Here is a 27,246-nt window from a genome sequence, read left to right on the forward strand (position 1 = left end):
CAACCATTACACTTTTATTTACAATCTCTTGCACCAGAAATGTAAGTCAGTTAAATTAATTAACATTGTATAAATGTACAACGCAGGTTAACTATTACTAAGATCTTATGCTGCCACCTGCATCCCCCCACCCTCCCCTCCTCCATGCACTAACGCCCAGATGTTGTTAACCAACAAGGTGTAAAGTGGGACAGATGACATCTTGAAAACCAGCATTGTTTGACAGTATTTTGAACTAGAAAATGTAGATAAGGTTGTATGCAGGCTGTGTGAGATGGAACTGGTATATAGCCTACTACAACCCAGCAACGCATAGCCACATTCAGCGCAGGCAATTCAGAGTTAACCTACAAGGCTGCTGGTGCTGACACTTAGCCACACTCTACAAACTAACACAACATCGTTATCTGCAGGTTCTGTGGGATGAAATTTTGGCCATTTTCTGATTGTTTTCTTGCTTTTAGGCTGGTGGAGTTTTCTAGATTCAGAGGCGAATATGCCATACACAGGCTGAGAGGCAGCGGTACGCATAATTCTTCATGTACCTTTCTGCTCCCGATTCATTTTCAGGATTTCTGGAGTTTGGTTTGGACATTTATTCAAAGCACTCAAAGTTGCAAGACCATTGCGGTGAAAACCGTCTTTTTGTTGTTTGAGTTTTCAAACTGAGTTATGATCTCTAATCCGATTTGGATAAAACTTCATAAACAGAAAACTGTTAAAAGCATTTCTGGAATGTAAATATTTCAAAACAACTTTTCAGATTAAAATTCAACTATTGTAGGCTATTTATTCCCAAAAAGGAAGTTAGTTTGGTGCATTGAAATGGAGACAAAGAAGAAGAAAAAAGCAGCCATGTACAGTAAATAAAACATACATCAACAGTAACAAAAGTGCTGCCTTCAGGGGAAAGAAAATCAGGAACAAAAGACTTCCTAGTCTTGTTGACTATAACAAGGAAAACAGAGACAGACTTCCATTAATGTATGAAAAGGAATGTGGACGTCTTGTTTACATGGAGTCACGCTAATGTATTCAATTGAACTTCAATGAAAACTGATATTTTCAACGTGTGTCCATACCGTAGCTACAAGAATAAACAGAAGATAAACAGAAAAGTTTGCGGCCCATCTATTACAGGTTGAAAAAAAAAAACAGAAACAACAAACAGAGAAAGTCAAAGCAGGCAGAAGAAGCAGGGGTTTTCCTAAACAGGAGCATCAGTGTCATTACCCCACACACAGGCAGAGGAAGAGAGAGCAAAAGAAAAGGGCTGGAAGATAATACCATATATTATGCAGGAAGGTAGGAGGAATGCAAAAACAAGCTTTTTACAAGCAAGTACATGTCTGGTCTGGGAAAGTGCTAGCAACAGTACCTATAGGACAGAGCGGTGTCTCGCTGCTGGGAAAGGCTGACACACGCTCCTTGGAACAGCAACACAAGCGTTGATTGCCATATTTTTTCACTGTATCACAGTGGAACAGAGGGTTTCGACTTACTCATCGGCAGCAAGTCACGGCATTTTCAAACCACATCACAGTCAAAACAGAGCGGTGTAACAGAACAAAAGCTAAAGCAAGCTGAGGGCCATGGCGTGGGTCCACCGAGGACAGGCTACGCTGAGTAAATGAGTGTGAGTAATAAAATATGAATGAGAATGGGCGGTGTTTACATGCAGGCTGTGGGTTAGTGTCCTGACGCACACTCGAGTGCAAACAAGCCCCACAAGCCTCGTCTCTGTAATTGATGCACTAATGGGAATGGGTGGCTGAGGGTGGGTGGCGTTGGACTAAATGGGGGGGGACAAGTCCAGACTGGGACATCAAAGGCCTGCTGGACACTTAACAAATGCACTCTCATCAGACACAGGATGATGGAACAGATGAAAGGAGTGCTAATGCACCTCCACCTCCACCCCCATCAAGCTATCCTTTCTGCTCTATCAGCAGCAGACCTGAGAAGCCAGGCTGCCAGAGGAGGACACACACACACACACACACGCACAGGGACAAAACCACACATACAAACAGCAGGGGTCAGTGAGTTCCTAAAGCCAGTAAGCAAACTCATCACTCAGTAGCAAATCGCTCACCGCGGAAGGTCACACATACACACACAGCAGGCTTCAATCAAGACTGACCAGTCATTCACTGTTGTACTGAAACGTGTGAGTTAAAAAAAAGTTAATACCATCCACTATGAGATACAGGAAAAAATCTAGTAAGGGGGAATAGTTTTGTCAAACATTATTTCCACAACGAGTTAGCGTTGGAGCGTCTTCATATATGACGACACTGTAGATACAACATACTGTATATAATTATTACATAAATATAAATATCCTATGTGTTCACAGAAAGGTCACAGAAGGTTATGAATGAATGAACTCTGATGCTAAACTTTATAGGCCAAGTATGAGAAGTTCTAGATATAAACTCCATCTGATTTTAAAGACTTTCATTTTTTCCCAACACTTTAATGGCAATAGAGAAGAACAGAATTTAATTTGCAAAAATGACACTGAAAATAAATCAACAAGACGTGCAGGTTCTTATTCGAAATTGGGGAATAGTTTTGTTTTTTTTTTGTTCTTGTGTGGTTGTTTTTGGACTTTACTGCACCTTCTGTTTTCTATGAATGTATAAAGGATAGTGTACTGCTACATCTGAATGAATTGTCATGTATTGTCTGTCTGTTTTGTTTTTATGTTGGTATAAAATTAATAAAAAAAATCTTAAGAAAATAAATCAACATTATTATATGAAACTTTGCTTATTGTTCCTATATTGTAATAAATACAAATGATATTACAGCATCATTGATTTTAACCACATTTCCCACCCGCGCCGAGTTGACAAATCTCTCTGATGAGCTCATTATAGGTCAGCACTATGCTGTCGCGCTACGCACACACCCCGTGGGTTTATGGGAAAGCAGCGACAATGTTCTCCTGTCACATTACCTTACCCTGTCTGCCACTGTAGAGTCACAATAATCTTTAATGTCCTGCGAGTCTAAAGCAAATTTAGTGAGGATGAATGAGGATAGTGGAGGGTCCCAGGTGACACGGCCTTTCCCTCCCTCTAAAGCAGCAGGCGGAGATGGAGCTGCAGTGGGGAGCTCCAGAGACCTCTATATTTATCTGACACAGTAACAAGCTGCTGTCTGACTGCTGCATGGTGCAGTACAGCTGTACAGTTTCTCTTTAACCAAACCCCCCCCTTGCCCTCCTGCCCTCCCCATCGCTGCTCACTGCTCTCGCTCCACCGTGGCCAGTGATGAGGGAAGCAGGGATGACCCGGCAATATGTCATCACTTTGTGACTCACTGTGAATGAAATGACATTTATATCCATGTCTACGGGAGGAAGAAATACACCGAATTCTGTCACTGTATGGCTCATCAGCGTCGCTTCACACGCTGCTGGATTTCTCTACAGGAAGAGCCATATTTCAAAGTTGAGAGCCATATTTCATCCTGGGCCACCCCGACGCTAACAAAGCACCAACTGGTGATTGCTGTGCTGGAGTGGCCCATTGAGGCGGCCGGCCAAGGAGCTGCCGGTTTGCCAAGAAGAGAGCCATGCCAAGAGGGCTGGAGAATGCAGAGGAGCCCCAGCCACCTGTGCCCATTAGGCTGTGTGCTGACAACTGCACTGGGCCCTGGGGATCCCACCCAAACAATCTGAGGACAGAGAGGAAAGGGAGGACCCAGACAGGGTCAAGGTCATTTTTCAGTCATTGACAGAAAGCAGACTAATGACATTAGACAAGCCAGGCAGGCTTTATGGATTGTTGACACTGAAAAAGTTACATGGTGGAAGATTCGCAAAGAGCTGACGGAGCTGAACTTTGTTTGGAGCTGATAAAAAAGGACCGTCCTCATGCTGGCACACGGGGAACTTGAAGAGAGAGGGTTTGAGGGGAAATGTGTGGTTGTGATAGGCATTTCATCTGGCTGTGTAATTCATGAGATTTCCTTTGTAATTTTATGATGGCCTTTCATCTCCTCCTTGTGCACATGCTCTGAAAAAGAACAGTCGGCAAAAACACCGCTGGCACGCCGAGGCCTGCTTGATATCTCTTTTATAGATGCATAGATGATGTTGTGCACACACATAATCCCACTAACACACACAAAAAAAACACACCCATCAGATCCATTACTCATAAGCTGTTCTAAGATACAATAACTGTCCTTCAGTTGTTCTAAGATGTAGCCCCATTCGGAGCTGTTTGTGTTCCTGCCAGCGTATTTAGTACCAAAGCCGCTCGGTCATAAAGCTTTAAAACAAAACACATCCCACATCTACACAACGCTGACATGCCCTTGGGAAGGGGATCTGTTTTCAAAGAGACACACACATTTCAGCCATGTGTGGAGGGAAAGGTAGAGGGAGTAGATCACCCCCCCACACACACACACACACACAAACACCACCACCACCTCCCTACCACACAACAGGGGAAGAAAATAGAGGAGCAGTGTTTCTGTGACCTCAGTGAACCTAACTAACTATTCTGGCAAAGCAGAATACTCTCCTCTCTCTGCGGCATGCCAGCGTACATCCTCACCTCTGCAGGAGAGATTTGTCAGCAGGAGATTTCTTTTTCTTTTTCTTTTTTTTCTTTTTCCTGCTGTGGAATTAACCCATGCTCTCAGAGCTCACTTGCAGGCATGGCACATTATCTCCCAGGAAGAACTGCCAAGCGAGTCCAGCAGTGAGTAAATGGCTGCTCTGGCCTGCACTGTGTGGAAGGCTAGAGCTGTGGAGGGCGGGCGGACAGGCGGAGAGGCGGAGAGGCGGACAGAGGCACGGCTCAGGCAGCGAGCATGGGCACTCGTGTCTCTCACTTCCCTGAGAGGAGGAGATAGCCCTCATCCTTCCTGCCATTTAGCACGGGATCGAGGGGGGTTGAACCTACCACAGAGCCAGAGGGGGCCCACGGCTCTGCGAGAGGAAGTTGTAGTATTCACGCAGATTTATGAATGAGCGGTGAGAGCAAAGGATGAGTCACAGCTTCCGAGCTGCACACAGCCAGAAGGCAGCAGGCAGCCTATCACCAGAGGCACTGGGTGGCTCAAATAGGCATCAAGCGGGCTGGAAGCACACTCCACACTGCACTGACACTCATATACACACACACACACACACACACACACATTGACAAACACAGCAGGCACAGTCACAGTGGGCACACACACACACAACCTGGGCACAAGCTGAGGAAAATTTGTCAACGAAGGGAGATGGCACGTGAGAGAGGAGATGGAGAGTATGTGTGTGTGTGTGTGTGTGTGTGTGTGTGGATGAGTGGCTGGGTGTTTGGATGTGAACGCAAGTGTGTCAGTCAGCCTCTTTGGAGGCTAAGCAGCATGACACACAGGTCCTTTTTTGGTCAATCAAGTCTATGAGAGGAAACCTAGGAAAAGAGGCCAATCTGTCAGTGCTTTGAGAGGAGTCCTTTGTAGGCCACAGAGGACAGGAGTCGGATAAACTCACAGCGCCGACCATCAATGGACAATAAGCCCTGCTGTTCATAAATGGACAATAAGACACTGTATGATCATGTAATCATGAATGAACTTTTCTAACTTGCAATCAAATTGAAATTATGCCGAGAAAGACACTGTTGTTGACATTAAAAGTCAGCAATAGTGGCCAACACGTGTCTGTGGCTTTTCATGAGTTTTCACCACACTCTCGCTCAAGCAGTCGAGCAAATATAATATGTTTCAATTTTGCGTTTGGGAGGAACTCAAAACAAATTAAAGCGTGAGGCAAAAAGAATTCCTACTGACCAATCACACTTGCCACTCGTGCTCCAGGCCTCTCAAAAGTCCAAAGGCAACCAATAAAACCAATTGAGCAGAAAAACTATTTGTAACCAAACAGAGTTTTTTCCCCCTCCTCGCTTTAACAGGGCTCCGGTTCTGGGTACTCAGTGAAGAAGGTCTCTGTTTTTGGGTGAAAGTACTAACATCAGCTGCTAATGGTTCCCCAAGAATGACATTTATGAATGTGACCTAGATGGGAGAAAATGTGGCAAAGGCCAGGAGAGAGAAGGAGGGAGAGAAGGAGGGTGTGAGGATACAGTATAGATGGAATGTACTGAGACAGAAAAACACAGAGGTAGAGGCAGAGGTATAGAGAGAGAAAGCAGCAGTCATACACAGTTTTAATATGTTCTGTTGTAATTAGATTTTAGATACTACGTTATATCTGAGTTGGACATACACCAATATGATTAGCTCATATAACTAGACTAAATATAGATATAGTGTATTATGTACTTTAAGGCAACACTATGTAGGATACGTGGTACTGGTACTCTGGTTGAGAAGAGCAACTGTCTGCTACTGTGTCTTTCCCACAGTAGTGAATTTGTCGCCAGTGCCGGTGCCATTGCCGGCACCGGTGCCATTGCCATGTCCGGTAATGACGGCAGCGACTGCACCAGTACTGGTGCTCTGGAGCTTTGCTCGGCACCGGTACCGGCAATGACGATGGCTACTGGCAACGGCGACAGCACCGGTATTGGTGACGACAGTGGCAACTGCACCTGTACCGGTGCTGTCGCCGTTGCCAGTAGCCATCGTCATTGCCGGTACCGGTGCCGAGCAAAGCTCCAGAGGCCCCAGGGAGGCTGGTCAGCTGTGCGGCCCAGCACAGTGCGCTGGTGTGTGGGTGAGAGGAGCTCAACACAGTGTTCCTACCCGCGCAGAGGAGTGACATAGTGCAGTTTCAGCCGACACAACCCCGCTCAGGCTGCAGCGGCGGCACCATTCATCCTATTAACCATTTTTCTACCACTTCACTGAGTTTAGAAACATTATTTTAAGGTCAATAAACTACATAGTGTTGCTTTAATGCAAACACCACTACATTTTGCTGACCTGACACTCTTCAAACTCTGGTTTAGATGAGATCTTAATAATTAATAATTCAACATTTTAGGGAAATACCCTAATTCACTATCTGGCCAAGAAGATGGACACTACTCTCATATTCATTAAATATGAAGTTAGTTTGCAGCCAGTAAGCTTAGCATAATGTTAGTGGAAAAATAGGGACACAGATAAACCTGGCTAGTTTCATCACTGCAGGTCCACGTTTAATGTACAGATGAGAGTTTGTGATAAATCTCTGCAAAAAATCTAAGTCCTTCAGACAATATTTTGTAGTATAATATATCCAAAATCTGGTAGTGCTAAAGGAACAAACACGTTTATCTATAAAGAAAAAGTCACTTACTCACTTGCATTTACTGATTCACAAACTGACTTAAATCTGGACATTAAGTTGACAGTAATGTGGCAAATCAATAACTCACGAAAAGACAATTGGGTTTTCAGGTTGTATATAAAAAGCTTTTCATATTGAGCTAAAGACTACAAGTGGAGGAGCATCAGTAGAGGAATGTAAGACCTTTCTTTGACACACACACACACACACACACCACGGTTTAAAAAGGCAGAAGCATCTAAAGACACATAAGAATGAAGGACTGCCGTGAAGGGAGCTTTGTCCGCTTCCTCTAATGTATTTATTTCACTGACACCATGGAGTTGTAACTGTGAATCAATAGTCCCCTGCACTCTGGGGAAATAATAGAGACAAGGGCATGGTCACACACACGCGCACACACACACACACACACAAACAAACACAATGCCGGGAGGGTTAAAGTTAGCTGAGCAGTAAGACTGTGTTTAACATGTTGAGTACATCCTCCTGAAGTTATACCTACAAAATCTACACAACACTGCGGGCAGTGATGTGCTGCTGTTGCCGAGCACAGGTTCAGGAAGCTGTGGTGGTGGTGGCCCAGTGAACAGAAAGTCAATCTGAGGCCGCCGGTGGCTCCGATTATTCCATCTTTAGTCTGGTGGTTGGTTGTGGGAGGGCAGGAATGAATGAGTCTGATCTATGTGAGTGCCATCTCTGTGGCACTCACACTGGCACGCTGCCTAAGCTTTGTACAAAATGGAGCAGAGCGCAGACGAGCAGCTCATGCCGGGTGGAAACAGCGGATGTATGGGCACTGAGTCATGGTGCTGAGTGCGCCCCCAGGAAAGCACCGGACTCTCAAGCCTGGAATTTGAGCCCTTTTTTTTTCTCTTTTCCCCTGCCTCCTGTCCCGATAACCGCAGGACTTTGATAAGCTTCAGAAAAGCCATTAAATATTTAAAAGCTTCCTCGTGTCTGCTGATGGATGTTGGTTAAACAAAAAAACGACTGACAGATGATCACATGATGTTGGCCCACCTTGGCGCACAACACCCTCAGATAAACACAAAATAGACCACATCCACATCAATATCATCACCACCATCAATTTCCCCCCTCCTCCTTGCTTCCAACAAACGGTCTCTGTGTGGCTCTGCACATGAAGCCTGCACACACGGCCTGTGCTGCGCATTTCCCCCCCTCTTTATCCCCTCACAACTGCAATGATTAAGCCAGCAGGAATCTCTACCTTATATACTTAAAGGGGCAGCCTCATTCCATACAACTTAACATACAAGCCTTATACCGAAAGTATCAATAAATCCAGCTCCCGGGCAGCACAGGGGAGCATAATCTTTGTACAGTTCGATCTTCCGACAACTAATCTTGACAACAAGAAGTATGAGCTATATCAGAAATCAATGTACCAAAGCCTCCGAGGGTAAAGGTGGATTTGCATTCTGTTTCCCCTCTGATTAATTTATATTGCCCTGTCAATAACTTTTTGATTAAATAAATTAGCATAGTGAGCCAGGAAAACATCAAACTGTGAAAAAATAAATAAAACCTAAATATTTGCTATTAGGTTAGTTGGCCTGTATTGTTGTTGTTGTTGTGAATTTTTCATTTATAGCTAATTTTTACATTTTTGAGTACAACAGTGTAAAGAAGTCAGAAAGTATTGAGACTTGTACAAATGGATGTTGGTTTTGTTGTTTTCACTAGATCTGGTGACAGAAAGAGTCATTCCGACCATCCCGGGCGTTCCTTTAAACCCTGGAAAACACGAAAACACGAAAACAGTAGAAAGAGCAGAAATCTTTAACAGCTGCAGTGTGTGATTTTGTCTGGCCATCAGTTGCATCGTCAAGAAGGAACTGTTTGCCCCTGCTGTGAAGTGGGCACTAGGACCAGAGCTATCAAGTGGGTCTCTGGCAGGGAGGGAGTAAACATATTATCAAATGCAAAAGTCTCCTAGGGCGGTGGAGAGCTCTCCCCACTGCCAGGGCTCCAAAATGCTTTTTGCTCTGCCGAGTTTCTTGTGGGTTCAGTACAAGGACACACGGAACACAGACTGTCTGTGGCACAGGAGGACAGCAAGTCTCCTTACGTCAACTTTTACCTTACATCACTATAGCTCGGGCACTAAAATGAAAACTGACAACACGCCACTTTCACCAGGCTTTTTTCCCCCTCCCAAAAAGCAAAGAGAGTTTCAGTACGCGGACATTTCGATTCATTAAAATTTCAAAGGCAGACAGGCAGATAGATAGATAGATAGATAGATAGATAGATAGATAGATAGATAGATAGATAGATAGATAGATAGATAGATAGATAGATAGATAGATAGATAGATAGATAGATAGATAGATAGATAGATGCCATAGGGAATTTTTTTCTGACAGTCCGTCACAAATGACACACAACACACCATGTACACCACCAAAAACATAAGGCAGCATATAGGCAGATTCGGGTTCTCGCATTTGTCAATCAATGTCAGGATGCAACAGCGAGGACATGATGTTCCTCAAAATCTTACAGTGTAAAAAGAGATATGGGTTGCAAAAAAAAAACAACCTACACCGGGACGCAGAATGCCTGCGAGGCTTGAGCGTACCATAAGTTAATATTCTTATGGAGATGTGAGCTGTGTGAGGACAAGAGAGGAAGAGAGTGTGTGCCTCCCGGTGGAGCTGTGCACACTAACCTGCCCTGAGAATGGGCTTTGAAACAGCAGCTTGCTTTCCTGCTCGTCTGCCTAATTGTAAAGCCTCTTGTCTATCTGGCTTTGGCTCGGCTCCAGGGTTAGAGGGCAGGCCTGTCTGCAGCAAACACAGAGACCTGAGGAAGCTATTTGAAGCAGGCCAAACACTTTTTAGTCACAGGACCGCCACCCCCCCTCTTTCCACCCCAAGACTCAAAGCAAATAGCATGCATGTCAAAGGATCCCGGGCCTGGCCAAACAAACTGGTTGGCTATGACCACTGTAGTGATGAGAGAATGCCTCCGACAAGTAAACAGTGGAGAGATATCTGACAGCCGGAGCTGTTAACGGCCCCTGATAAGCCCTGCAGGAAAGAGGGAGGTGAAAATAGAGGAGGAAACACCAGCAGAACAACTGACAAGGACAATCAGAGATGAGATCCAGGTTGAGGATAAGTGGAGTAGAGAACGTGAGGGAGGAAGAAACGGACAGACAGGCGTGTATGAAGAGAGGAGAATATCAGAGAAGCCAGGGAGAATTCACAAGGAAGAACGGGGGCGGTGGGGTGGGATGGGATGAGGTGGGGTGGGGGGGGCGTTCAACCCCTCAGAGCACCCTCCGCTTTAGCAAGAGCTTGCCGTTGAGCTTGTATACTTGACATTTGTCTGACATTTCCCCTCAGTGCCCCTCCTCATGCGTCCAGCTCCTAAGTCAGGGCCTCGCTACGCATCGCTGCCCGCCACTAAAAAGCCCCGTGAACCTCTTCTCCAATCTGCACTTCCCTTCACTGTCACGCCCACTCACTTCCATCCAGCCACAAATACTGCATTAACCTGGCTAACTGTGCCCAGCCAGCAATCATATTCATATATTATCCTCTAATACACCCCAAAACTGTTGTGGGAAACAGTATCTGATGAGTGGACACACATATGGAAAGAGTGTGTGTGTTTTTTTTGTTGTTGTTGCTCCATGGAGCACTAGAAGGCCCAGAGGCTACAGTATACTGTGCTAGGCAGACAGCACTCCCTCCTCATGTAGTGTAATTAAAGAGGAGACCGGGCCGTATTGACTAGAAAACCACTGCATGCCCTTGAAGGAACATCTGTACTGGAGAAAAACAAGGCAATTATGCAGAGGGGCGGAGGGAGGAGAGAGGAATCTTAAGCAGGAAGGAGAAAGAGGTAGACACATCAAGCCTTTAAGAAAAAAACAGACAAAAAAGACAGGGTGAGAAATGTTATCTGCTCGTGAAGCCATGGAAGACTTGCGCACATCACAGATTTGTTCTAGCTTCATTGTGTTCTATTATTGCTTCAGTAACTCCTCCTTTTCTTTTTCCCCACTGTGTAGCTCCCTGAGGCCTTTATCTGCAGCCTTGAGACCTCAAGGCCTTCTAGATGAATGCATTTACCCTGACCTCGGCCTGGGCCTCCGAGAGGAGTGAACTGGTTCAAACAATACTCCAGCTCCGGCTCTCAAATCCGTCATGCGAGAACAATGCCACAAAACGATACGTAGCATCCACTGTGGGGTGCGTCTTGAAGGTCACTGCAGACGATCGCACGTAGCGTTTTCGTAAATACGCACATCTACTGTTGTGTTTTTTTGTAACAAAGGATCCATGTGGAGCCAATATTAATCTTTTCATTCCCACTGGTAATTGTATATGGATCACGCAATCAATAACAGCACACGAGGAGCTCCGGCAGGTCAGAGTAAACACAGCCACAACAATAAACACCATAGCTTTTCTATAGAGATGGACGTGGTCACTGGGGAAAGGACGCAAGCTTGATTTCCACTATTTGTTCTTCGAGGGTCCCGAGGGGTGAAGGAGGGTGGTGTTTGAGAGACTCTCAACCGGCCATGGGAGCTGTACACAGGTCTTCTATAGAAACGACCTGGACCCAAGAACATTTTCCCACCATTATTTCACAGATTAGAGAAGGGGAGGGGGGGTGATCTCATCCTGTTCTCCAAGCAAAACAAACATGTAACTGTACATCTTTTATTGACTCCTTTGGGTTACACAACAGTGTAGATTCAGACTCTAGAAAGAGGGGAAAAATACAAGTGGCCAGGCTCTCTCTAAAGTACCAGCGTGTTAATGGTCTATGCAAAGTTAACAAATAAAAAAAGGACATAGTACGCCGCAACTAAGCCGCACCATTGACATCACATTTCACCTGCATGTAAACCACATCAGCATGCGCTATCAAAGCAAAGCTGCAAAAGAGTGAGGGGGGGGGGGACCTGAGGGGTACAGACTGTCCTCTAGTGTAAAGATAGTACAAAGGATAACCGTGAACATCTCTCCTTTCAGCTTAGAGAGTAGAAGGCAGTTGTCTTCACAGAAGGAGCGAGCTAAGAGGAAATGTCACGTCCTGGTGCGTGCATGTGGGGGATGTTGTGAAAGTGACTGGCAAAAGAGGCATTGGTTATAGGTCAAGGAATGATGCAGCATACGAGCTCAAAGACACTGAGGCTAATCGTGCCGTTCCAGTCCCATTAAGTCAGCATGGTAGGTGGCTGAAAGTGCATGTGGCCGGATCCATCAACAAATCAAAGAAAAAGCAGCAGAGCAGAGGTTCCCTGGTGATGTGTCTGTCTGCCAGAAACCATCCTCTCTCCGTTCTCGCCACAGTCCATCCAGCAGCTTACCGAGGAAAGCGCTGTTAGAAGGTTATCAAAGCGGCCAGGATGTTCTCTGTACAAATTGACACCTGGGGAGATCACCTCCTGCAGGACCAGCACTCTGTTGCTCTGAGATACGTTGCAGACACAGTTCATGACAGGCTTGTCGCTATTGTGAAGTGCAGAGACTCAACAGGTCAGTATTTTGTCAAGATGCTTTCAAAAGCTGCTGACAACCTGAAATCAGATTTAAAGCATTGGCATGCCACAGATGCTGCATCCAAATATGCAGTGTCACTACAATGGCTCCTGTGCCCTCGTGTCAACAGTCCCCAAATCAAGTGCATGGGATTCTGATTAGACTCCTAATGAAGGTGAGAGACCAGGGTCAGAGCGAGATCGACCTCATCACGGCATCCGGAAACGACAGTAAAAAGTAAAACATTTGACATGTTTTATCATGTTTTGTTCTTTCATTATTAACGACTTCTGCATTCTTGTGACTCCATGAGAGAAGAAAAACGTCTGATTAACTGCAGAAAATTCCCTGTTAAAAAAAAAAAGATAATTGTGGATCACATTGCATTAGGGAAGTCTCAAAAACCCAAGTTCACAGATCACAAACAGTTTATAAATGCAGATTCAACCGTTTGCGTATAAATGTAACAATGTATACAGTATTTATGATGAAAATGTAATGTTTTATTTTGAGTTGCACAAGACCAGGTGATCATGATGAAAACAAACACTCAGGTAAGCGTGTGTCGATCTATCAGGCCTTTGCTTAAGTATGAGGCATCACCGCTGTCCAGACATCTGTAAACAGCCGAGACGGGCAATGTGCCTGTCCACAGGATGGTTAGGATGACACATGAATGTCTGACAAACTTGTTGAGAAAGTGTCTCCGTCAAAGCCTCAGTGGACAAATTAGTACATGAGAAATTGCAGAAGCGGGATAAAGCAGCATTATTGGAAATGGAAGCCACATTGGCTCATTTAGAAACTGTCACAAGCCCAGAGAATACTTTGGAGATCACTGTGGATAATCCTATCATGGACACAGCCATTGAGACAATGCACAAAAGATTTCTGAGTCATTGCACCCTCTATTCTTCCAGACCCTAAAAACTTCTCCCCAGTGAGGTTCCCGCCACTTCCACAGTTGGCCTTTCAAGCTCTCAGTGAGCGTCTGTTGGAGTTGAACACAAATGAAACCGAGGAGATTTTGCAATGTGAATTAAACAGTTTTGCTCAACAGTGGGAAAGACTGAAAATGTCACCATTACGAAAGTATGAGACAAGAACGGTGGAGAATGAGAATGTGAGGGAGGTTGAAATCTGCTGTAATAAATAAAAACCTCTTCCTCCAACAAGTCGCCTGTTAGGGTGAAGTTTCAGCTCCACTCAAGGCCGAGTTTCTTTCACAGCACATATCTGGGTAGAATATGAGTTATGGCAGAATTTTGTAATATTTCTTATATAAAGACTTTGAAATTAAAGCATCCATAATGACGTAAATCATTTTAGAGGTAATTGAGCTTAAGCATTTTGTATTTAAAGACATGTTAAAAGCCTCTTCCAAATTTTGGTGATATCTGTGTCAACTGTTGAGATAAAGCATTGTCTGTTATTTTCAAGTGTGGAGGAATTCAAACCTCTGTATGTGACCTTGCATGCAGCCGTGAAAAATTATTCATGACCCTGGCCTCTGCAACCTTGCAGGAAAGTTAAAAATAAAGCACTGATAGCTGACGGAAACAAAGAGAAGCTTGATGTCTTGAAAAATAGCTGCACGGGGAGCAATACAGGCAAGAAAGGTGGCGCTTTAAAACAAGAAGACTAGTTGGATTTTACATCAGAAAGCAACAGAACATGTCTACAAGAGGCCTCGGTGACAGTTCAGCTTAGTCTGTCTGTGTCAAACAGGCTGCAGGAGCATATCACAAAAGGCTTGAACTGCCATCTACAGTAGTTTTTGAAGAGGCATGAAACAGCTGATCCGGTTGTCCCAAATTCTAATCAAAAACCACGAGCTGTCTTTCACTGCATGAAAAAGCCTGGTTAAGATATGTAAAGTGGCAGCAAGCTGCTACACTCGCCTTGAGTGCTGTAGCAGCGACTTAGACAAACCAAACACAGGCGACAAATAGACATAACTGAATTAATTCAAACCTGCAGACTGAGAGGAATGTACATTTTAATATGTATAAATATATATATTTATATATAAATGACATGACCCTCCTCTGAACTGTTTTAAAAATGCATGACCCTACCGCGGGGCCGAAGTTAAACAAGGATGACCCTCCCCCAGATTCTTCAATATACCCCTTTTCATAAATTGCAAAAAGTCCCTAAGGCAAATATTTAACTGACATGGTCCAGACAGGTAGACTAGCTCATTTCTTGGCAGGGCAACTTTAACCTCAACTGAGTATGCCTTTCTAATACCTGGTGCTCTATATTGCAGCCATCCTTCACTCCACAAATAGCCTGATCTTAAGACAAGGTCTCTATAATGAACAGAGAGGAAATGTTTGCACTGGCCCGTGGACAATCCTACAGCCTGACGGAAATGAAGGAAAAACACTGCATAGATTCATGGGAGTTGTTCACTGGCGAAGAAATGCACAATTTCAGAATGTTTGTGAGACTGGAAACCACCTACCTAGATCAAAGTCACATCTGAATTTACTGTACTCATGTTGCACAAACACCGCTGCTATTAAGATTAAATTTATATATAGTGGAGGGGGGCGGGGGGTCACATTTAGAGCACCACGGCTTCTTTCTTTTTTTTTATGAAAGCATGAAATAAACATGACATGAAATTCTTAAAATTACCTTTTTGGCACTGGTTAGAGGTCCAGCAGCGGTAGTCGTACTTGTCATTGAAGGACGTCCTCTGACAAAGAGGGTTATCCTCCATGATGCCCGGACAGACATTGTCACACTCCTTTGCCTTCTTATTTCCATTGATAATGTTGTTGAATTCAGCATCCATAATAAGAGACCAGTCCACAGAGTCCAGGTAGCAGAGCTCAGGGTTCTTCTCGATCCTCATGGCCCCCCGGGTGATGTTCCTCAGGTTGTGCAGGCCGATGTCCTTCAGGCTGGTCATCTCGTAGATCACCAGGGCGTAGTTGTAGAAGAGGTTGCGCCCGCGGATGACGCTGAGGTTGGGAAAGAGCATGCTGAGGCTATCCAGGCCCGAGACGCGAAAAAGCAGCAGGTAGTCGGTGACGACGGTCAACTTCGGAAAGGTGAGCTGGCGGAAGGCCTCCTGGTGGACGTTGTTGGTCTTGTCGTTGATGAGGAGGATCTGCAGGTAGCCCTCCACCACCGTGCAGTTCTCCAGCCGCTTGAACTCACTGATGTCATTCCGGATGTCGATACTGGGACCACAAACTGGCAAAGACACAGAGAGACAGAGAAACATCACATGACGAAACATGTCACCCCCCCCCCCCCCAAAAAAAGCAACATGTACATGTACAAACCTCCATGTACCACATGGAGTATTACAGATTTTCTTTTGTATCATGGGAGTGTTTAGGAATTTACCAATGCTACATATAGATTAGCATGTAGATTACTTTTGCCAAACGATTTTAATTATAATAATCTTCCTGAAGCATATAATCCTGTTAGTCAAGATGGTGAGGCTGCTACTTTGCTGGCAACATGTCATACACACAAATAACACCGAGCGAGTGTGCAGTTAGGACACCGTGTTTCCACAATGAATAAAAGAAGATGATGTTTGTTCTGAGTGTTCTCTCAGGGCAGACTCTCTCTATTCTAACAAGGGAGAAAGATTATCATCTGGGTCATGTGAGGTGAGCCTGTTTTTAACGAAGAGGTGAATGGAAAAATCAAGCTTCATTCAACATGTCGGTACACCTTCTGTGTAAACTGTATCAGAAGTTAAGCCCTGTGTCTCTCAGGGAGAACGTTTTGTCTGTCACCTCAGATAACCCCGGTGTTTGACTAAGTTTGAATAAACCGTTCCTCTGCCTCTGTGCTTGGAAAACAATACTTGAAACCACAGTGCCTGGAGTGTCCACACGCACGCACGCACACTCTCTCTCTCTCTCTCCCTCTCTCTCACACACACACACACACACACACACACACACACACAAAGCAGCATTTACAAGAAACCCATTTATTTTTGATGACAATCAGCTCCCCTCTAATTGTGCCTATCATTTACTACATGTGGGAATTAACGGTATTTGATAATCCCATGATGTGATTGTGCTCTAACGCAGCCACTGGTTCCACAACACTTTTTTTTATTCGATCCACCTTCACAGACCAGTGCAAACGAGCTCTGTGCTATTCTCACTTTAAACCGATGGATATTTTTATTAATGCCATTAAAATGTGGAGACTGTTACAATACATACAGTTGAACTGTTGGTTTGTTTGGTCACATTCCACTTGTAGTGGTCGACATTAGAGATTTCATTTCAGTCATTAATCTATTACTTTTATTAAACTATTTAGATTACTTATTTTAATATTTTAGTGATTTCAACCATTATCCATCACTATTAATTATATTTTCTCTATTATTTAAAGCATTTCATTATTTATCCATGACCTCTATTTACTGTTGACCATTCATCCCAAACAATTAGATATTTCACAGTTTCATTACCTTTATCTAACAACTGCAAACATTTCAACATGACAATTAACTTCTTTCAACCATCTATGCACTTCACACTATTTCATCCATCATTCATGACTTACTGACTGTGATCAATTTCCCACCATCCACTACATGGGTTAGGGTTACTTACTATATTAACTATAGTTTAGCTATCTGTTTTACCCATTAACCTATAACAAACGTTACAGTTCAAACATCCAGCAGCTTTTTAGAGCTGCCTACTAACTTGCCAACAGGTTTTTATGCACTCATGTCTTTACAATCATCGCATTGTCTTGTACAAATGTTTCAGCTGATTCAACATGCAGATTTCTATTTTGAAATAAAAATTTTGTTCATTTAAAATCACTTGAGCTTCCACATAGCTCCAAGCAACTGGGACACAAGCACCCCGGTCTGCGACTGCTCTAACATCATCACTGCCAAAAAGCTGAAAACTCTAAACTCTAAAAACCACTAAACCGCTCCAATGCATTGTGTTAAACAGTCATGAAACAATGAGAGTTTTATGTAATGATAGAATTGACAGTTATTGCCACAAGGAGGCTGCATATGTTTTGGACCGTGTAAAAGAAGGTTCAACAGTCAGCACAGGAAATGCCTTGACATACTGTATAAGCTCCTTGGTTAAACCTGTTATGTTCCTACAGAGGCTTAGGATGTCGTAGCAGTGTCACAGCGCCTGTCCAATGAGACAAACAGGCATGTTTTCAATAAGTCTTCGATCCCTGTCAAAACACGGTCTAACCACGACTAGTGGATAAAGCAAGGACCTAAACTGTGTCTCATCCTAAAATAAACACTGTGCCAGATTGTTCTTTTATAGGAAAACGGCTAGAGAAGTCACGCAAAAAGAATAAATGCGATCTTTCCTTGTATGTTCAACCATGGGATGTGCGTGTGCACTCAAAGTGTCCCTGTGAGTAAATTAACTCCACTTCAGTAGAGACAAAAAAAAAGGCCATGTTCGACGTTCTTTGTTCAAACTAGTCTGCCAAAAATAGAAGCCACATTGTTTATGGGGATGAATGGGCTATATTTGCTCCTGTTTCACTTCACCAAAATTAGAACGGAAACGATTACTCCAGAAAGAAAATAGTATTTGCTTTGTCCAATCAACACCAATGCCCCTGGGATCCACTTGTGAGCCATCAAGCTGCATGTCTTCTTTGTTTCATTGAGAATTTTCTTCCAGCTTCTCCAGCAGCCGGAGAGAAAGGGAGGAGGGGTGGAGCCACTCAAATACAAGGACTAATTTGTTTGTCAGTAAAGAGAAACTCTAGGCCCCACTTCCTGATGAGGGCATTAATAAAATCAGGGGGTGTCTGGCCAGAGAATGGAAAGGGGTTGAGGGCGAGGGTGGGGGTGGGGGCAGCAAAGAGATACTGTGGCGACAGACAGATAAGGTTTCTGCCATGCATTCCTATCAGCGCCATGCTGCTGGTGTAAAACCGTGACAAACAGAAAACGCTAAATGCATGCAAATGCATTTCAGAGCATTATAAATGCCGAGCAGATATTCCACTGTGTTTTATCACAAGCTGAAATTGATTTCTGCTTGCATAATGCTGGAAAAGAAAGAAGAATAGAGAGAAAGGAATGACGAATGAAAGGAAAAACCTCCTCTTTGTGATTCCCTTGTTCTACTCATTAGGCATGTTAAGTACCAGGAATTCCAATCATTTCCTTGGTAAAGGATTGAGTAGGATGTTGCCTCAAACTAAGCCCCCGGGTTTCTCCGATTCCTGCCAGTCTATCCATTTGTTGTGAAGATAACAATGCGCAAATACGATTTAGATACCGAAGCCTTTATTCATCATTATATAAAGAAGAAGTGGAGAAAACACAGAACATTAAAGCACTGATAATAATGACCTCGGAGAGATGTGGACATTCAAGAGCCAGTGTCCACAGAGACAGATAAGCCTGCATGCATGTGTCTGTCTCTCCCTGCTGTCTCTCTTTGCTCTTCACACTGCTGAGTAAACACACGTATCTCCACAGCGTAATGGGATCCATTGGCTCATGTTTATAATTGATAAACCTTGCCCTAGCGCTCTGTGGAAATGTCATCACACAAACACATGCGCACACCTGTGCACGCACGCATGCACAAACACAGTCAAACATGACCCTGTGTGAGTCAGTCAAATTAAGCCTGAAGCTCATGAACACTGTTTATCTTGACCTCACTTAAAAATCTGATATAGATTTAGTAAACAAACCTTCTATGTAAATCAACTTAATCTCAGTTTTGTCTGACAGGAATATGAGATTGAAATCTGGAACCTCAGGCCAAATGTTTTTTGCTTTTCCAGATATCCACCTGAAGATTCTTCCCTCCAATGTTTAGGATAAAGTTACATTTTTTAGGTCCTTAAACAGACCCCAGCTGGTACCGAGTTGTGAGTCCACAACAAGCAAATAGCCATTTCAGACTGATCAATAGTAATAATATAAAAAGAAAAAGATCAACAAATGATCTCAACACAGGGTTTGATGTCATTCTTCTAGAAACTTATGTGATTCTCATTTGATACAGGTGTCAACAGATTTGTTATTATTTTATTTAACTGGTTTTGTAATTGAAATTCACATTTCAATAATTTTTTTAAAAAAGGGAGAACAATCTAATCTAATAGAAGTTTTATGTTTACAATTGGTGTGAAATATTCAGACATTAAACAGCTTTAGTGTCAAAATCTTTCCACTAATGTCCAGCTAGTGAGAGCAGCGAGGGAGCTGGTCACTGTGCGGTCATATCCCCTCACACCTGCCACATCAACTGGCTCTAATCCCCAGCATACTGGAAGTCATCTGACCAGCGGTCTGGTGGGCCACTTCCCCTCAGTGGTCCTTACTTCAAACACTGTGGCTCAGATATCACCAAAACCTTAAACAGTAACACTACACTCCCCATCATAACAACCCTTACAAAGACTCCCCCTTCTCCCCTCCTACGATAAGGGGAGGTGGCAGGAGGAAACACGCTCTGTGTTTACATGCACACTATTACCCGATGACTTTAAAGATCAAACGTGACATTTAACGTGTGTGTTTTTAATCAAGCACAGTGGAAAACCGCATACACATCGACCTTACTCTGATGCCTTGGACAAACCTGCTGCTCTTTACGACCACTTATTTCTGTAGCCTACACATCTGTCCTCTCTGATCGCACGCATGTACAACAAACCCCTTTCAGCGACCATTACTAACTGTTTTTCTTTACTGCAATAAATATGATTCCCAATATGATAAACATCATGATTCTGCAAACTCTCCGCTGATGAATTCTCTCCTCAGGACCGATAAACATTCAGTTCTTGATGAACAGCTTTCAACTGATACAGCGAGTGGCTGCCATCCATTAGAAGAGCTAACATTCGCAATCATCTCACAAATTGTACAATACTCCATGGGCCATTAAAACCAGCAGCCCATGATGATGTATTTGCGGTTGGCCAGAGACTGCGTTTGAGCAAATCCAATGACGGGCCACTTGAAATAAAGTGTTTAATTAAGCATTGTAAACCTCAGCTGGCAGCCTGGAGGAGCTGTGGGACAGCTTTTGACTGCACTCTCTCACAAACTAGCCCAGTGACACACTTTCACATCCTCACACAGGGGCACGCCACTGACTCGGGGTTGTCACGCCGAGTCCTGCTGCAGTATACACGCAGGGAGAGAGCAGCACAATAAACTCACACGCAGGCACACACACACACACACACACACTTGCTCGCGAACAATTCTTTTTTCTTTCTTTTTTCAAAAGGGCCATGAACGGTCGCTACACTTTCTCGCCAGGGGTTAGACAAGGCATTCCTGCGTCCGGCCAAGCCAGGAGTGGGGGGAAGGGAAGGGAAGGGAAGGGAAGACACGGTGGAGGGAGAGCAGGAGAGAGGCAATGGAGGAGGAGGAGGGGTGAAAGCAACCATGTAGCCCCAGTCACAAGATGGAGTGGGGCACCTTGGAGTAGAGTGACAGCAGTCATATCTAAGCCACTTGCCCCGTCACGACAAGGAGAGTTGTACTTGCGACATGCCATACCCCAAAGGGAGAGATAGAGGGGGGAGCCTGTCAAACACAATGCTCGCTGACATTTGATTATTTATGCCGCCATTCAAGTTTTCCAGAGCAACATGTCCTTTCATAAATAACTGAGCAGGGAGACTAGCGTGTCCTCATGGAACGGGACAGAGGGTGTCTGTACTCGCACAACCCCTGCGCCAATGTTGTTGGTGACACATCTATTTATAGGTCTAATAGTAGTGGCGCCAAGTGAAGTTAAGCGCATCGGTCTATACAGGAGACCGCTCCGTGTGAACAGCAAAAGCCAATAAAACAGTTCACAAACTCTCCACTCTTCCAATCAACAAAACCAAGTCTGTTTCTCTTGCAAGTGTATTTTTGCACATTCTATTTCCAAACACCAAGTCTCTATCTCCCTCGCACTCTCTCTCCCTTTTAGAGACTTGTTTGCTGCATACTTGGAAGCCATGGCATGGAAAGTTTACTGTGGTGAGAGTTAAAAGGGAGCTCAATTACATTTTATTGGTGTGGACAGATTATCAAAACGAACAGAGCAGAAAAGTTTTCAACCCCTAATGGAGCTCTTGGATATCTGTGATTTTCCACTAAAGTGATGATAGAAGCTGGAAATTCTGACCCTATATGCCGTCCAGTGAAGTAAACATCATCCACAAGTGATAAACTGGTGAACCTCATCCTTCTCTTGATATCCAACAGCAGTCATTGTCTGAGCTCTTTGTGCTGGATGGCCTCATGTATTATACACCACAGAGCATCAAGATGTGAGAGCAACCACTTGTCTCCCAGCCCCCAGCTGCGTTCATGGGTGCAAAGAAACACACGCACACACACACCCACACATCGGCTGTGGTCGGACCACTGGTCAATAGGAATGAATTACGTTTTTTTTTTCTTCTTCTATTTGGATGCTAATGGAGGTCAGTCTACACGTCTCCTTCCCATGTCAAGTTGTCTCTAGCATCCCACATATCCTCTCTGGAAAAGGGGAAATTAGTATAACAGAGGTGACGTAAACGACAAACACACACACTCATACACAAGAGGAATCAAGCCACGCCACCCACATCACGCAGGCACACAATCGCACACTGTGAGCTCAAGGTGGAGTGATGCGCCTCGTCCTGAACTTGAATGGCATGGTAAATGAGCAACTTTGGGTGCGTGTGACTTGAAAACATAAAACATCTTCAAAAGAGTCGTGACTTTGACACAAATGTTAAAGCGTAAATGTTACAATTATCGACAGAAATGCAACCAAAAGCACAATTTGAACTGAAACTCAACTTGAGTAAACCACATCCTCATCCCTGTTTAAACACAGAAACTTCACTATTTTTTTAACTACATATATTTAATAATTAATTAAAAATAAATAAATCAGATCTTGCTAAATCATCTCCTTAGATGAGTTGCTGTTGGCCTGAAGTTTTTGAAAGACAAATTAGATTTCATCGTTATCATCAGGTTATTCAGAGAGTTTCCACTGAAAAGTTTCAATCAATGACAGATATTATTCTGAAGCTTGTACATAATATCAAATTAATAAGAGGAGAGGAAACCCTCAGTGATCCCCAGTCTATTCTAGCACCCACTGCTCTTTTATTTACTCTTTTGGATTAGATATGACTGGGTCCCTTTAGATAAGGGAAACTTTTAAATGCTCTTTAAGGCATTCATGAGCCCATTCTAAATTTGAAATGATAAAACCAAACATAATTATAATGTAAACACTCTGAAAGTGAAAAAAAAACTGTGGGGAAACTCTGAGAAATGATTAGGCTACTACAAGCTTCATTTCAAGGTCACTTATTGAATTAAATACTGAGAGAAAAGTGAAAGATAGAAGATAAAACTTTGAAATTTGGAAAAACAAACACTTTGACCAAATCACCTGTGTGTGTTTTTTTTCCAGCAGGTTTATTATGTAGCCTATATATGCCCTTTATTACACATATGCTATTTTAAAATACTAACCAGACAAAACTTTTTATTATTACTATTTCTTCTGCATCATTTCTATTGTTTCATTAGTGATTTAAGATGATGGTGTGGATCTGCATTTTAAGTTTTGCCTTAATTAACATTACATCTGAATATAGATTATTATAATGTAATTAGGGATAAAACGCCTCACAGATTATTTGTCTTTCGTTATTTATATATAATAACCGACTACTGCATATTATTTGCCCTCTTTTATGATATGGCGGCATGGTCTTTTAAGAATCAGAGGTTTATCTGATTTAGGTGGTTCATGCGCAGCGACGCCACACTACGAAATGCAAAATGGCCACATGGTCGTAGTAACCTTCAGCTTCGGTCCCTGGATTCATCCTCTGCTTTCTGGATGTCTGCTGTTCAGATTACGGCGACATGTGCCTCGTATCTTTCCCCTGTGTCTAAATAAAACAGCACCGCTTTACTAGATGAGGGGATATTGTTTAGAATAAAGTAGAGTCCAGGTTAAGTCGCGGCTGCTATAGACCACATGGTCTTCTCCAGCTAATGTAAGTAACAGGCACACGTCGGTGAGCTGTAAGTCATCCAGGTCTGTCCTATTGAACCCCCTCCAATACACCAGGTATTCCCCATAATAACATTTTAAAAAACATTTTCACATCATTCACCACCGGTCAGCAAAAGACTCATTCTCAATAGCTTAAAACTGGGCAATAAAAACACTCTATATGAAGGCCTTCTCCATATTTAACCAATAAACTATAACAAAATATTATTATATAAGATATAGGCTACTTACTCTCTCCATATGTGGACCACATGCAGATAGTGGAGACAGACAGCATCAAACCCCAAAACAAGGTCGGGCTACCCATCGGTGAGTCAGATCTCATGTTCCTGAACATTATTCTCCTCTCAAAAATAAAAAGAATAAATAAAAATAAAAAAACAGGGACGAAACTTAAATAAAACAATAAGGTCCTAAAAACACCAGCCAGTAAAAATAGGATGAAAAAATGGGGACGAATGTATGTGTCTGTAGCCCACAAGGCTACTCTGTGGTAGCCTGCAAATGCGTGACTGCTCCTCGACCAGGATTTAAAAAAAAATAAAAATAAAAAACAAAATAAATGTTTAGATATTGTTATAGCTGGGAATTTCTTTGAAAAAATTAAAATACAAAAACAATCTGCTATTTTTGCCAATCACAGGATACTTTGACGTCGGCTGGTATGGCACACATGCCAGTGATTTCACTGGATAAATGATGGTAATCCCCATCTTCAGTCTCCATCTCTTGGAAAACAGCAGTGCGCGTGCAGTGCGATCAGGCCTGGAAATAACAATGAAAATATCAGACTAAATGTTATTATTAGTCGCCTCCGCCACCATAATAAATTAAGCCAAGAATCCCCCGGGTCAATGGCTGTGTATGAGGGCAGGAGTAGGAGGAGGGGGCACAAAACACGTCCAGATCCACAGGGGTGGTGGCTGGGAGGTTGAAAATGAATGAAAAACCTTTTCTTTTTTTTAATAGCCTATGCCATTCAGTCAGCACAGGCTCTCGATCCCCGACGAGCAGCCCTGGCCCACAGACAGAAGTCGTTTTTTAAACCAATTTTCCAGCTCCTCGGGTCGGACTTATCTCCGCCGTCGGTCGGGATTTGCAGCTGAAAGAAAATACCAGACTTGTGCCACGCAAGAGAATGGGTCTCCAGCTCTCCAAGCTAGACGACCTCGGCTAGGGTGGGAGGGAGAATATGTCCAAGGAGTTGCCCTAGAAGAGTGTTTCTTGTTTTGTTTTTTTGCCTTTATCCTCGCAAAAGAAGGAGAGAAAACTCCCGGTGCGCGTATATCCAGAGGCTGAAATGGTCCGGCTCGCCCTCGGTTACAGCAGGCTGTGGGTCTCCGCTCCTCCGTGGAATCTCTGCTGTAAACAAGAGTCGGCTTCTCTCACAGAAACACATAGTGCTACAGATAAGGTGGCCGGCGGCGGAGTGGAAAATCCGGAGTGGATTCAGGTCCACGGATTGTCAAAAAAAAAAAGAAAAGAGAAAAAAAAAACACGCACACACACAACAGTCCAAACAGGACCGCACACACCATCAGCTGTGTGTGTTTAAAAGCTATAGCATAGCTTTAGTGTAGCTTTATAAGGCTTTTTTTTTTTTTTTGATGGGGACCCCTCTATGTCTGGAGCAAAGATGTTCTTTATTAATTTCTTAGTGAAAGAGTCTGTAAAGTTGATCACAGTTTTGTCTGTATAGGCTATATGTTAGGTCATATAGGGTTACATCTGAGGTTCCTGACAGCATGCTCCTATGAAGGGCCACAACACCACCTGCTGCTACATCACATTTGACACAACTGGCATGTTTTACATATTACAATTTGTGAGTGACAATTCAACATTTCTTAGTGAAAGAGTCTGTAAAGTTGTTCACAGTTTTGTCTGTAGCCCTAGGCCTATATGTTAGGTCATATAGGGTTACAGCTGGTTCCTCAATAGACAGACATGATCCCAATGAAGGGCCACAACACCACCTGCTGCTACATCACATTTGACACAACTGGCATGTTTGTTTACATGTGAGTGACAATTCAAAATGTCTTAGTGAAAGAGTCTGTAAAGTTGATCACAGTTTTGTCTGTAGGCCTATATGTTAGGTCATGGGTTACGTCTAGAGGTTTCTCAATGTGACAGACAGGATCCTATGCAGGCCCGGTTCTACGAGGGTGCATAAGCATGCATTGCACCCTCAGTTTATGTGTTTGCATGCTCCGTTGAAAAGAGGGGAAAAAAAGTGCACGCGCGTCAATGCACGTCACTCATCTGCGTCCAGCGCGCAGTTACCTGCACCAGCAAAACGCTGCTCTCTGCAGCACCGTTAACATAACGTAAATATTCGGAAGTGGTTCAAGCAGAACCACGCCAGCAGGTCGGACAACGGTGGTCATGATGAGACAGAGACTCGATCTCAACTTGAAATTCATGAAGCTGCTGCTGCAGCTTCGTCGGGCTGCTCAATCCTGCCCGAGCCGCTGCCGCCGCCGTCCCCCCTCCCTTCACCCCATGAGCAGGTGCCCGGCCCACCCGACGACCTAGGTATGGAGGAACCACTTCAAGTGCGTTTACAGAAATATCCGTCATCATTTTTTGGAGGGGTAAAGCGCTCCTTTTGCAGCTCATGGTTTGATAACAGAGAATGGCTAGAATATTATATATATATACAATTATATATATACAATATATAATAATATATAATATTATATATATTAATATATTAATATATTATATATATTATATATAATATATAATATATACAATATATACAAAATATATTATATACAATTTAGTGTTGTATAACATGCCAGGCATGTGCACCCCCTCTGATCTGAGATGCACCCCTAGTCATCATTTTCTAGAACCGGCCCTGATCCTATGAAGGGTCACAACACCACCTGCTGCTACAGTACATCACATTTGACACAACTGGCATGTTTACATTTACAATTTGTGAGCAGGGCCGTTGCTAGGAATTCTGGGCCCCCTTAAAGAATACTAAAGTGGACCCCTCCCCCTAACTTTTCCAGTTTTTTTTCTTAGACTACATATGTATTATCATTTTTTATTTAGCCTACCTTGTTTTGATGCTAATGCGGCATTACACTGCAAAAACTCAAGTATCTTACCAAGAATATTTGTCTTATTTCTGGTCAAAATGTAATTTCTAGTCAAAACAAATATCATTATACTTAAAATAAGACACATCATATTAAAAGTAGCTTGTTTTTAGACACTTTTTACTTCTTTCAAGCATATTTTCACTTGGAATAAATAGAAAAAATCTGTTTTTCTTCCTTATTACAAGCACAAAAAACATGTTTTCACTGGCAGATTTTTCTACTTATTTCAAGTGAAAATTAGTTTGAAACAAGTGAAAATTATCTAAAAACAAGTTATTTTT

At 43.3% G+C, this 27,246-nt stretch overlaps 1 protein-coding gene across 1 annotated transcript in view; it reads right to left on the minus strand.

Moving 5' to 3' along the window:
* The window catches only part of igf1ra (insulin-like growth factor 1a receptor), a 73,252-nt gene extending 47,980 nt beyond the window's left edge, over positions 1–25,272 (minus strand). Inside the window, exons 1-2 of the mRNA XM_085779245.1 lie at positions 24,078–25,272; positions 15,427–15,990 (exon numbers count right to left, since the gene is read on the minus strand). Of these exons, the coding sequence (XP_085635371.1) occupies positions 15,427–15,990; positions 24,078–24,183 (670 nt within the window). The 5' untranslated portion in view covers positions 24,184–25,272. The remainder of the gene's footprint in view (positions 1–15,426; positions 15,991–24,077) is intronic.
* Positions 25,273–27,246: the final 1,974 nt, after the last annotated feature.

This window comes from Trachurus japonicus, chromosome 6 (genome assembly GCF_045865225.1).
Source record: "Trachurus japonicus isolate A0001 chromosome 6, Traja_1.0".
Taxonomy (NCBI): Eukaryota; Metazoa; Chordata; class Actinopteri; order Carangiformes; family Carangidae; genus Trachurus; species Trachurus japonicus.